Raw genomic sequence first — 13,467 nt, 5'->3', positions numbered from 1 at the left:
GCTGACATTAAACCCTGAGAACAGATCAGCACATTACTTTTGCTATTTATTTATTTTTTACTTTTAAAAAATAAACAATATAGAGAGTTCAAATGGTTAAGACTCTTAATTGCACTTTAAACCATTTCTAACACAAAAAAATATATTGTGAATCCTTTCAAATACCTGAAAGGAAAAAGCTGAAGCAAGTTTTTGTTTTTTTTAAGACATTGTGGATTTTTGTTCACCAAACTGTCCCCTCATTTCAATTATTATTCAGCTCCATTCACCTCACCTTTGCATGCTGGAAACAATCCTAAGCCAATTGCATATCAGTCTGTTACCAGGAGATAACATAAATAAATACTTCCTTTTTTCATAAGAAGTCAGCCACAGAACCCTATGCAGATGTTAATATCTGAGAACCAGTACAGATGGCAGTTCTTCACTGCTTTTGGAAAAGCAGGCGAGAATGGCTGAAGACAGAAGTTTTCACAAAGTTTGTCCAGCCAGATAACACTTGTTAAATCCAGGGCTCTGTGCATTCTACTTTCCGTGATCGCATGGGCACAGAATTTGACATTGTGCCCTGAATTCGGCATCTTTAAAACCTCCGCTTTCGTTGAAAAAGCAAGCAGGTATCTAGGCCTTGAGGCTGCAAACATAAAGCCTGAAAGTTTTTTGTGTGTGTGCCTGTCTGTTGCATGCCAGTGATACAGAGGCAAGACTTTTGTTCACCCCTGACAAGCAGAATGAATTATGCAGAATATGCAGCCACAGGAAAATTTGCATAATTGATTCAGGCCACAAAACCCAGTTTTTCATACATTTTTTCTTTTTAAGTGAAGCATATACACAACTCTGGTTGAGTTCCTTAAAACTGGTCTTCTGGTTCCATGCCTAAGCTTGAACGTGGCAGGACTGAAATTATGAAGACTTGCATCTTTGTCCATTTCCTTCTCTTCTGACTCTTCCAAGACTTCTTAAAAATGCTAGTAGGGAAGCACTGAAAGCAGAACTGGCCCTGGAACATGTGACATCGGACGTCGCCTACCATTAAACTAAAACACCTGTTCTTTTCACCTGCAACAGAGATCATTCACATAAACCTCATGAGGGAAAAATAAGGTATCTTTGCTCATTGTGGCGAATTTGGACAACAACAACAACAACAACAAAACCCAACTTGAAACCAGAAGAGGCTCTGTTTCCAAAGTTACGATGTTGAGCTGAGTACCGGGAACCTGGCAAGAGAAGGTGGTTAGCTCACTACAGCACATGATTTTGGAAGGGCCCCTGTGAGAGAAGTCTTTTGGATCTGGGTGCCAATTGACAGTTGGCCAAAAGTGCTTTGCATTATACAAACGACTCTTTCACACCACGTCTGGTGCCCCCTTTCTCTTTACTTTTGCTGGGATCGTCTTCCTTTGTTCCGCTGGGATCTTCCTTCTTCTCTTTCGTTTTCCTGGGGTCGCCTTCCTCCTTTTTGCCAGGATCCTCCGCTTCTTTCGTTTTGCTGGGGTCGCCTTCCTCCTTTCCCCCACGATCCGCCTCTCTCTTGGTTTTGCTAGGGTCATCTGTAGCCTCTGCGCTGGCAACTGGTTTGAGTTCGATAGGTGGGGACGTTTCTGGAGACACTTGGATGTCTACCTCTGAGCCCGAAGACCCATATATTTCATTCATTTTCTTTGCAATCAATCCTTCTTTCTCTGGGGCTCCTTCCAGCAGGGTCTCCTCATCCTGGCTGTGCCTGTACATGTAAGAGGCCTGTTTCATCGACCGCCTTAATAAATACCGCCGAAACGCCCGTTGAATTTTGGTGGCACACACCTCCTCCTGCTTCCTTTTCAGTGTGGTGGTGATGGGTTCATAGGAGACCTTGGAGGGGTTGGCAGCCATAAACTTCTCCTCCATGGACTGCTTTAGGGCATCCATTTCCCCCGAGTCCCCCAGCACTTCTTTGGTAAGTGCAAAGAGAATGTCCAAGCAATGTATCTTATCCCCAGGAACCATGGGCAAGTCCAAAGTGATCAGCTTGATCTTGTTGGGCTTAGGGATCCGCAGCGGAGCTTGCAAGGTGTCCGCAAAGTCCGAGAGTATGGCGTAATCAATGAACTGCGTGGCATCGGGGTCAAACTTCTCCCAAGTCTCATAGAACATCTCAAAGTCGTCTTCACACAGTGGTTCGCTGCTCTCCTCTGTGGCAACGTTGAAGTTCTCCAGGATGATGGCGATGTACATGTTGACCACTATCAAGAAGGAGATGATGATGTAGCTGCAGAAGAAGAAGATGCCAATGGCAGGGTTGCCGCAATCACCCTTCACGTGGCTGCCAGGGTTCTGCAGTTCGGGGTCACAGTCCGGGGGGCCGCTGTTCAAGATGGGGTTCAGCAAGCCGTCCCAACCGGCCGACGTGGTGATCTGGAAAAGGCAGATGATGCTGTTGCCAAAAGTCTCAAAGTTGAAGATGTCGTCCACGCCAGACTCCTTCTTCACGTAAGCAAAATTGGACATCCCAAAAATGGAATAGATAAACATGACCAGGAAGAGGAGGAGGCCAATGTTGAAGAGCGCCGGCAGCGACATCATCAAAGCAAAGAGGAGCGTCCGGATGCCTTTGGCTCCCCGAATCAGCCGCAAGACACGCCCAATTCTGGCCAGGCGGATGACCCTGAAGAGGGTGGGCGATACGAAGTATTTCTCAATTATGTCCGAGAGGACAAGTCCTGAAAGACAGTTAGGAAGACGTCATTTTTTTCAGAACCTCTTGTCCATCATCAAAGAGATAACGTTTTTAAAAACTGTTAATAGCAAATGGAGTTGCAGAGGCAGAGGGCCTTCTCGGTAGTGGCACCCACCCTGTGGAACGCCCTCTCATCAGATGTCAAGGAAATAAACAACTACCTGACTTCTAGAAGTCACCTGAAGGCAGCCCTGTTTAGGGAAGTTTTTAATGTTTGATGCTTTATCGTGTTTTATCGTAATATTCAGTTGGGAGCCATCCAGAGTGGCTGGGGTATAAATAGTCCCTTTTTTTCCTAAAAAAAATTTTGGGGGTACTCTCATTTTGACTCAAGAAAACCACCATTTTATAGTTCAAATTGTGAAAAATAAATACAGTAAATGGACAAAAGTACAAAGATTCACAAAATGTTTAGGGGTATGCGTACCCCTGCATCCCCCCAGAAAAAGCACTTGGTATTAATAATAATAATAATATAAAATACTGTAGAAAAGGTTCTGTCTTTTGTTCTAACAGCAAGCTAAACTGAGATGTCAAAGGCACAAAGAAGCACAAAGGAATTAAAAGGAAACAACATTTTAAAACACCACAATCTGCCTGATAGGGACCTATGAGCTTATAAATTGTTGATGGTGTAATGCAGGGGTGGAGAACCTCAGGCTCCTGCTACAACCCTGGCCCACCTGGATGGGTCATGAGCCCATCTTGCTCAAACCACACCCACCTGTCCACCAGGTGATGTCAGGGACTGGGCAGAGAAGGAATGGCGGAGACTGCCTCCCCAGTCTGACCCTTCCAGAGAAGAAGAAGACAGTTCAGAATTACAACAGGGGGTTGAGGGAGGTCACAGCTCAGAGGCAGATGAGGGGGAAAGCTGGGAAATAATGGGAGAGGAGGAGGAAGAAGCACCAGGGGAGAGACAGCTGACGGACTCAGCGTCTTTAGAAAGCATTCCAGACCCCCCCTCCCAGAGAGCCTTGAAAGTAGGAGAGCAAAGAGCTCAAAGGCAGAGGGCACTTTTTAGCACCCACAGCTATGACACATGAGAGAGGGAGCGGGTGGAGACTCATTCGGGGCAATGCCATTATTCTGAGAGGCAGCATTCCCAAGCCTCTCTCTGTGAATGTTCAATAAAAAGCAGGTGGTAAGGACTTTTCCTTGTCTTATCCGTTCCTGACAACCCGCCGTGGGGGTTGGTTCCTCTGCCGCCTGACATTGGTGGTGGTGGCGACAGCAGCTGTTGGGAGATTGGATCATCGGCAGAGGGTGGGTGGGGAAAGGGGATTAATCCTGCCTGATTCGGCTGTGTGTGCCAGTTTCCTAGTCCATCCCCGCAGAAGCAGGGGCCACCATCTTGTCTGCAGCCCCGCCAGTCAGCTGATCGTTGCCCCTTGCAAAGTACGCACAGGGCTTTGCGGTGTTTGCTCACCGGATGATTGGTGGTGTCTACAAACCCTTTTTTTGGCCCAGCTGTGTCTTTACCTGCTCCGCACATATCCCTGATGTCAGGTGTAAGGCAGGTGGGCCTCACTTAACTGAAGTGGCCTTGCCAGACAAATGAAGAGGCCCGGCAGGCTCACGGGCTGAAGGTTCCCCACCACCACAGGTGCCAACTCCTAGGGGCTGAGGCAAGTTTTGGTCCCCCGGTTTTTGTTCACCAGGCCCCCTCAACGTTCAGAGGATGTCACACAATGTTGTGTGTGCAACATCAAGGTATCAGGACGTTGGGACATCGGGCGACGTCACACCGGGCCTCTGAAGATCGGCTGGAGAAGCTGGCGCCTCTGCCCACTGCTGAGCTACAGAATAAGATTTCTCTAAAGAGAGAAAAATGTGCTTCTAGGCTGAACGTGGTAAAGACGCTCCTATGTTAGCTCCACTACTCTTCTGAACGCCTCTGGCCTACTATTCCCCATTATGCCTACTGTCAGATTTAAGATTCAGGTAGGTAGCCGTGTTGGTCTGACGAAGTCAAAATATATTTAAAAATTATTTAAAAATTGTCCAATAGCACCAAGAACAAACTTAGCTGGTCTCTAAGGTGCTACTGGACAATTTTTTGGGGTCAGATTTAAGAGTTTTTAAGAAAGAGAGCAGGCCCAAATGCTGCCCATTTGCCACCTTCACATTTCCCTCACCTATGATGGAGATAATGACCACGACGAAATCAAAGATGTTCCAGCCGATTGTGAAGAAGTAGTACCGCAGGGCAACCATCTTGAGGAAGCACTCGGACGTGAAGATGACAATGAAGATTAGGTTGATTTGGAAGAGGATGTTTATCTTGGTTTCGCTTTGGTCGTCTGTTTCCACCATCATCGTCACCATGTTAAGACAAATGAGGATCATGATGACTATATCAAAGGCTTGTTGGGTCACAAAGTCAAAGATCATCGCTTGGTATTTGTTCTTTAGTAGGGTGGAAGGCAGGCACAGGTGTGTGAGAGTGACACAGGAAAGGGACAAAGACACACGGGAAGAGACAGACGAGGGAAGAGAAGAGAAGAGAAATGGAGGAGAAAACCCCACACAAGAACGTTCAAACGGGCAAAGAAATGGGGAAATACTCAATCGCCCAGCATCCAACCCAATGGAACATGATCTAAGAGTGTATGTGTGTGTGTGTGTGTGCTTCAAAACGTTTTCGTGTGGAATAACAGGACAGTGTGTTGGACTTGGTCTGGGAACACCGCTGGCTGAATAGGAACCTCACTGAGATGATTTGAGGCAAGGAACCAACTCTCAGTCTAATCAAGCCAACGAGGTTGCTATAAAACAGGGTTTCCCAAACTCGGGTCTCCCGTTATTTTTGGACTACAACTCCCATCATCTCTAGTTAGCAGGACGAGTGGTCAGGGGTGGCTGGAGTTGTAGCCCAACAACAGCGGAGACCCTGCTATAAAAGTAACATAGAGAACAACCCATGAATTACTCACTACCTTTGAGCTCTTTGGAAGAACTGCAGGATAGAAAAGGAAGGAAGGAAGGAAGGAAGGAAGGAAGGAAGGAAGGAAGAAGGGAGGGAGGGAGGGAAGGAGGGAGGGAGGGAGGGAGGGAGGGAAGGAAGGAAGGAAGGAAGGAAGGAGGAGGGAGGGAGGGAGGGAAGGAAGGAAGGAAGGAGGGAGGGAGGGAGGGAAGGAAGGAAGGAAGGAAGGAAGGAAGGAAGGAAGGAAGGAAGGAAGGAAGGAAGTTGTTTTTGTTTTTTAAATTCTGAGCCTTCTGTTAAATAAAGGCACATAAGGTTGGTTTATACTGCCCGAACCATGAGGAAGGGCAAAAAGCTCTGTGGCAAATTGAAAGTTTGTCCTCTGATCCTTTCAGACGGACACTTGCCTCCTTTGGCTTTCCTAAGCCGTTCTCAGGACCACTTTTAACAGATGCCTGTGGTCATTAAGAACCAGCAGGATACAAATTCCCTGACTGGTCCAAAAGCAGAATGGTGAACCTGTGAATAAGACTCTTATGAATTGTATAAGGAAACTGACCTTTTGTGAACAAATGAATATTGGGCATCATGCAACTCTGGCTCTGTGGGTGCCAGAATTCGAGATCTCTCGATGCAATGGACAAAAAGGCACTCGATCGTAACAGGGGAATACTGCGGCTGCACTTGCTGCAAATTATGTTTGCATTAGTTGCCTTGGTATAATTTCTCATGCGCCGTTTCCACTGGCTTTAAATTGATATGGGTCTTCTGCACATACTGCTAGTTTTATTGCTTTACTGCTGTGGCTTGGAAATTGTTTCATCCCGATTTACAGGTGAAACTCGAAAAATTAGAATATCATGGAAAGGTTCATTTCTTTCAGTAATTCAACTTAAAAGGTGAAACTAATATATGAGATAGACTCATGACATGCAAAGCGAGAGATGTCAAGCCTTTATTTGTTATAATTGTGATGATTATGGCGTACAGCTGATGAGAACCCCAAATTAACAATTTCAACTTTGGGGTTCTCATCAGCTGTACACCATAATCATCACAATTATAACAAACAAAGGCTTGACACATCTCGCTTTGCATGCCATGAGTCTATCTCATATATTAAACCCCAGTAGCTAATGAAAACAATTGCTTACATAAATGGACTTTTCCACGATATTCTACTTTTTCGAGTTTCACCTGTATATTCTAGTACGTTGTTGGGTTTTGTGCTTTGAAAAATTGTACAACCGTAAAACACATCATACAACATGCCAGAGTCAAGCCTTCGTCACGGTGCACTGTGTTATGTTGTGGTTTATGGTGCAGTTACTGTTGGCTACCTTGGACCAGAAAGCTGGCTTCTCGTTATTTAAGTAAATAAATACCTGGGGCCTCGGGATGGGCTTTTGAGGCTTTTTTGAGCCTAGCTTCTTCATGGCGTTGTAGTATTTCTTTTGTTCCTCCGTCATGAAGATATCCTTTCCTCCAAAGTAAAAAAGGGAATCACAACTTATTAGACATGGGAGGAAATTGTTCGTTGCAGTGAGCCCAAGACCCACGCAAGGTTTCCACAGTCTTTGATTGGCAGCCCCACTTCACACCCAGTTTCCAGGGCTCAGTGTGAACCACAGAATCTGCCTTTCAATTTATGGGGCTGAGCGATGGTAACTGGGCTGGATTTACAGAGTTTCATCCGTTTCATTTGACTGCCTCCATCTTTTCCAAACACCCAAACCTTGTTCACGCGTGCTAGTTTATTTTCCTCTGTCGGTCAGTCTGTCTCTCGGCTTCCCCTCGCTTCCATCCTGCCAAATGATGCTAACTCACTCTTCAGTGTCCTGTGAGAGCTTTGGATTTCTAGAAATGTCCCAGTTGTTGCCAGGCTACTCTATTGTGGCCTTACGCCTTTCCTTAGCTTAATTAAATAGCCCAAGACTTATCTAACCGGCTGCTCTAAGCCCTGCTCCGTAGCGGTCTTTGACTGGCCCAGTCCCAAAAATGACTTTGGCCATCTTCTCCCTTCTCCCTGCCAAACCACTTCAGTCTATTAAAAGAAGGTGAAAAGAAAGTGAAAAGTTGTTCTTTCAGAGGGCATGCAGTTTCCCTCCCTGATGCAACACACAAGTGCCTGCGGCTAACCAGAGGTCCAGGGAATACGTAGCTGCCCCTTTTCTGAAATGGCTTGATTCAATGAAAGCACTGCAGGGGGTTGGACTAGATGACCCACAGCGTCCCTCTGCAATTCTAGGATTCCACAATTTTTGAAAGCCTGTTGCTTAAAGGTTCTCACATTACTGACTGTCTTGAAGCAGCTGATGGAAGCACGTTGCTCCCCACAGAGGTCACACTCACAGCATACCTTTAAAGAACATTTAAACTTATATCTAAAGTGCATGATTCCCCCCCCCCAAAAAAACAAGAATCACAGGGACTACAGTTTACTCCTTACAGAGTCACTATTCCCAGCACCTTTAACAACTACAGTTCCCATGAATCTTTGGGGGAAATAATGCATTTTCAATGTGTACTGTGACAAAAAATAATAATCCTGGGAACTGTAGTTTATGAAGGGTGCTGGGAATTCTAGCTCTACGAGGGCTGTGTCTACGCAGCCTGGATAATGCTCTCATTCTAGATTCCTTTTCATTGAGTAGGGGGCGATGGAACAGGTGGCCTACAAAATCACACACACACCCCCGACCCTAATTCCATGTACATTTGCGGGGGAACCCCAGCTGGCTATGTTGTCCACAAAGCCTATTTTCCTTGTGAGTCTCCTCTCCCCCCAACTTTCTATGCTCTTTGCCATTTTGGGAAGTTTTACTTCTGGCACAGAAACTGGTGGTGGTTCAAGTTAAGCCCTCTGATCTGCACATGCTCCGTGAATCTCTGCTATTATGCAGAGAGTCCCGGCGCTGAGAGAATAGGATCCAGGCCTGACTGCGGAGCTCAGATTTGGTACCCGAGCTCAATATCAAGGTGGGCTTCCACCTCAAAAACCAGCTGTGTGAACTGGTCCCAGCTGGCGTCCCTGAACTCTGCACCATATACTGACTCCTGTAGTCGGAGCCGTGTGTGTCAGTTTGCATTTCTTAGCGCAGAAAGTATTGATCTGATGTGTAGAGATCTTCCCTATTCTATTTAATTCAAGAGGGTTCTGGAAGCTTCTCTGTGTGAAAGAAACTTCATAACGTTTGGGTTATTCCCTCAGAGAAGCTGAGTACAGCTGATTTAAACTGTTTCTCTTATTTCTTTCTGTCAAGGTCATGCTGACTATAAAAGGAAGGCCAGAAGGAGCCTGGGTTTCACTCACTTTCTCTTTCTATCTCTTTTCCTTCTGGTGTGGTGTTCTGTATGTAGTGTTAAGGTTTAGACTTACTGTATGTAAGTCTGCTGCGACTGGATTTCTTATGGACAGGGCCAATCCTGAATGTATTGGATTTGTGACCATTTTGCTCATTTGCCTTCAGTAGCAGCAGGGGCGTTGCTAGGGGGTGGTGGGCCGCCCCGGGTTCCAGGGGAGGAGGGTGACTCTCAGCATGCCCACCCCACAACTCATAAGGTGCTCGGTGCAGCAGCTGGCTTACACAGCACACACTTTGCTTTTTCCTTCCTGCTGGGAAGAGCCACAGGAGCACAGCTCTGCCCAGCCAGGGCTCCACCCAGCAGCCTGGCACATTTCACAAGGGCACTGCCCTCTCAGGGGGCACAATGGTGCCATCTTCAAGGGGTGACATTTGGCACCTCCAACTAGAGCCTCAAGCACAAGCCAGAGCAAATCCAGTGGCTCAGGGCTTAGGACTCACCACAGCACTGCAAAAGCATGAGCTGTGCTTGCTTTACTCAGTCCTCCTGGACCTGGGGTACCATCCGCCCACACCCCTTCAAGTCATAGTGAGCGTTTTGCGCCCCCCCCCCCCACAATGCTTTGTGGCACCTCATTTGCAAAACGCTCACTGTGACTTGAAGGGGTGTGGGCGGATGTGGGGGGGTGACAAAAAAAATCAGCACTGGGTACCACTTGGGCTTGCTACGCCTCTAAGTAGCAGTAAAACTCTGCTGCATGAAATGCCTCTGGTTTATTTTTGGGGAATCCTGCAACGTGTTTAGGTCTTTACTCTGCTTACTATACATTGGAATCTACTCTGGTTCAATACTGAGCAGAATTTCAATGAGCATCGCTTCCAAATAGCACGCAGGAATCATTCTACTCAAATATAAATGTCTGAATTGTGCCTCAAAGTCCAATTTCATTGCTGAGGGAGGTGCCCACTAACAGCCGCCCCATCTGGGGGTGACGCCTGCAGCTGAAACCCAAAGCCAAGAGACACTTATCTTTTTCTTCTGCTGGTTGAAGTTGTCGATGATGACGCCGATGAAAAGGTTGAGAGTGAAGAAAGCCCCGAAGATGATGAAGATGACAAAATATATGTACATGTAGAGGTTCACTTCGTATTCAGGCTGCTCCTCAACCTGGGAGGTCAGAGAAGAGGTTGAGAAGAGACTCTCTCTTGCGGTCGGGGACCCTGCCTCCCCCACTGTGCAGGCCAGACCCAGCTGCCCCTACAACAGGCTTGTGGGACTCAGCAAGCACCTCCTCCTCAGACCAGAATTACCTCACGGGAGTCGACGGCTGCATACATGATGTCCATCCAGCCCTTGAATGTGGCCTACGAAGAATGCAGACGGATAAAATCATTGTGGCGTCCGACAGAAGTGGGGTCTTGCTGCTAGGTTCTTAAAGCATTTGGGGTGGGGGCAGAGCAGAGATCCACAAGATCAGGGCTGTCTTAAGTATATGCGGGGCTGGGGTGCAAAAATCTGCCCAGTGCACCCTCCGGTTGTCCAGTTGTTGACCTTTTTTAGGGGGGGCAGCGCACTCTGGGTCGGCCGTCGAGGCGCGCAGGCAAGGCAGAGCAGGGCACAGAGGAGTGCTCTAGGTGGGCTTCTCCACGGCCCTACGCCAATCCCAGGCATGCAGGAGGACGGAGCCGGCCGGCCACCTCAGCGCCTCGCTGGCTCACTTGCCCCCGAACTCGCGGCGGAGAACCACCCACAGCAGAAGAGCCCGCCACGGGCTCTTGCCCAGACTCCAACTCTCGGGCCCCGGACTCTCAGCCTGGCGCCCCTGAGAGCCCGGCGCCCGAGTGGCCCGCACCCCTAACGCCTATGGTTAAGATGGCCCTGCACAAGATAAATGTACACATGCCAATTTATACTCTTGGAGAGGAGACACCAAACCCAGAAATTAATAAATAGTAGGATTTTTATTATTTGAGATGTGAAGGGAGAAATATAAGCTGCAGAGGAATTCCTGGACCAGCCTATGCCCTGGCCAAACTAGGGCCGTTAAGAAACAATACAGGACCCATTGAGGGCCACTGGCAGTGCAAGAGAGCTGCCCTCCCTCCTTGCCCTGAGGTGTGAACAGAGATGGGGGATTTGGAAGGTTGACAGGGTAACTGGGTCTTTAGCAAGGTGGGAAGAAGAAAGGGAGAAAAGATTGGGATCCATTTAGGGCAGGTTGGCTGAAGGCTGGCTGGGAGAGAGACATTGGATTCCATGGCTGCACTGCCATAGGGGATAAGCCCCTCTTGAAATGACCATGCTGTAAGATCTGGACTCCATGCAGGCTATAAATAGGTATAAATAGGTGAATAAACCATATTTCTTGAAGCTACGACAGTCTCCGCTGAGTCTCAATTCTCCAAAGGACCACAAACGCTGGGTGAGTGCCTGGAACCCCCAGGCTCTTGCCACCGCTCAGCAGAAAGAGGGGGAGGCACCCAACTTTTGTAGCAGTACGTATGGATGCTTTGGGGCTAAATAAGAGGGCGGGCGGGTGGGGTCTCACCAGCACCTCCCTTTTTCAGTTCCTTCCCCTGCCACAAGTGCTCCTATACCTGTGCAAGCTCACCATGCAGTTCAGAACATTGGTTGTTAGCTCCGTTGGTAGAGCATGGGGCTCTTGATCTCAGGGCCATGGGTTCGAGCCCCAGCTTGGGCAAAAGATTCCTCCTACCTTGCAAAGGTTGAACTAGATGACCCTTCTGAATCTATGATTATGTAGAGTTCTATATCAAATGGGGAAGACTTCCTGCTTCACCCTCCAACTGGTGGAGGGGAAAGAGAGTTTGAGAGGGGGGTGCACCAAATGGGGACTGGGCTGTGCGCCCTGAATCTCACTGAGTAACTAGAAACTAGGGTGAATGTGCCTCCCCAATGAGTAAGCATCACAGTGTAATAAGAATTTTAATGTCTCAAATATAGAATAAATATTCATAAATGCACACATATCTAAATATATGAACCATGTGTCTGAAATAGTACAGGAGAGCAATCCTGAAGCCATTTTGACTCTCCCAACGACCTCAAATATTCCTCTGCAGTAAGGGAGGCAAATGGAGAAAGCCTTCCCATCGTCTTTTTGCTTGCAAATCCCGTCTTAAGGGCGTCTTTGTGTATGAATAGGGTGAGCCTGTGACCTGGGCTCAGGAACTAAAGTATTAACCATCACAAGAGAATGGCCAGGCTGCCCAGGTAATGCAATCAGTGACCATTATCAGGTATCCTGGCAGATAGGATTTCTGCTGGGGAATGCCTCCTTCTGTGATGTGTGTATGTTGTTTTGGGGTGGTGGTCATGGGCTACAGGGTGGGCAATTTCAAAAGTCTATATAAGGGCTTGTGCACCATTGTTCAGGGTTCTCCTCCCTCCTGCGTGTGGTGAGTGGGGACCCTGTTGCAACAGCTCCTTGAATAAAGATCAGGCTTACTAGCTGCTTTGCTTCTCAATATACTCTGGTTGGCCTCTGTTATTTTCTCCTACCGATAGAGAACCCACTTAAGGACTCTATACGGGCTCCGGAATACCCCATAAGGGAAAGGGAGCAGTTTTCTCTTATAACCGCAGCAAACCACTGGGGAGAAGTCTGGATGCAGTACAAAGGAAGGTTGCCACATTGACACAGACATGATGGTAGGGCATGATGGGAGAAAAGTCCTCAGAAGCGTATTAAAGGGAGGCCCCTAGTAGGCAGAGGAGAGGTGAAGGAGATACACTCACCACCTGCAAAAGGGAGAGGTACCCCATGCCCACGTTGTCAAAATTGACCTTGACGTTGACCCAGCGGACATCCGTGGCATTGTATAGGTCGAGGAGAGTCATGCAATCGGTCTTGTTGTTCACCACGGAGAGCTCGAAGTAGTCGCCCGTGGTGGTATTGATGCAGCGATAATACTTCCCTGCGAAGAGGTTGACCCCCATAATGCTGAAGATGAGCCAGAATATCAGGCAGACCAAGAGGACATTCATGATGGAAGGGATGGCTCCCAGAAGGGCATTCACGACCACCTGGCACCCAGAGAAAGAGGCGGTTTAACCAAAGTGATGCCGGAACTGGTTTTTTCTTTTCTTTTCACAAATGCACAACACAGCAAACTTCTTTTTTAAAACAAACAAACAAACAAACTTTAAATTAAATTCCACATTTAGAGTTTTTCAAATCATATTGCTTGTAGGCTAGAAAAGGCAAGAACGTAGTATATCAGCTTATCGGAAATCCAACAACATTCATACCGTATTGGCCCGAATATAAGCCACACTTTCTTTTCCAAATTCCGAACGTGAAAAGTTAAAGTGCGGCTCAAATTCGCCACCTTACAATATCGCTGTAGGGTTTTCTTCTACATCTGCCATTTACGGATGTGAGTGCCTGCGGAATTTTACGGGAGTGGCTTATATTCAGGTATTGTCTTTCTCTCTCCCCCCCCCCTTTGAATTTTAAAGGAATGGCTTATTTTTGGGTGGGGCTTATATT

The 13,467-nt window shown here is 47.4% G+C and overlaps 1 protein-coding gene across 1 annotated transcript in view; it reads right to left on the bottom strand.

Moving 5' to 3' along the window:
• Window positions 1–154: 154 nt before the first annotated feature.
• The window catches only part of LOC117058367 (sodium channel protein type 4 subunit alpha-like), an 81,889-nt gene continuing 68,576 nt past the window's right edge, over window positions 155–13,467 (bottom strand). Inside the window, exons 21-26 of the mRNA XM_033169506.1 lie at window positions 12,714–13,001; window positions 10,265–10,318; window positions 9,984–10,121; window positions 7,034–7,138; window positions 4,861–5,131; window positions 155–2,705 (exon numbers count right to left, since the gene is read on the bottom strand). Of these exons, the coding sequence (XP_033025397.1) occupies window positions 1,336–2,705; window positions 4,861–5,131; window positions 7,034–7,138; window positions 9,984–10,121; window positions 10,265–10,318; window positions 12,714–13,001 (2,226 nt within the window). The 3' untranslated portion in view covers window positions 155–1,335. The remainder of the gene's footprint in view (window positions 2,706–4,860; window positions 5,132–7,033; window positions 7,139–9,983; window positions 10,122–10,264; window positions 10,319–12,713; window positions 13,002–13,467) is intronic.

This window comes from Lacerta agilis, chromosome 14 (genome assembly GCF_009819535.1).
Source record: "Lacerta agilis isolate rLacAgi1 chromosome 14, rLacAgi1.pri, whole genome shotgun sequence".
Taxonomy (NCBI): Eukaryota; Metazoa; Chordata; class Lepidosauria; order Squamata; family Lacertidae; genus Lacerta; species Lacerta agilis.
The sequence above is the reverse complement of the archived record's forward strand: the minus strand, read 5'-3'. Positions and strand labels throughout refer to the sequence as shown.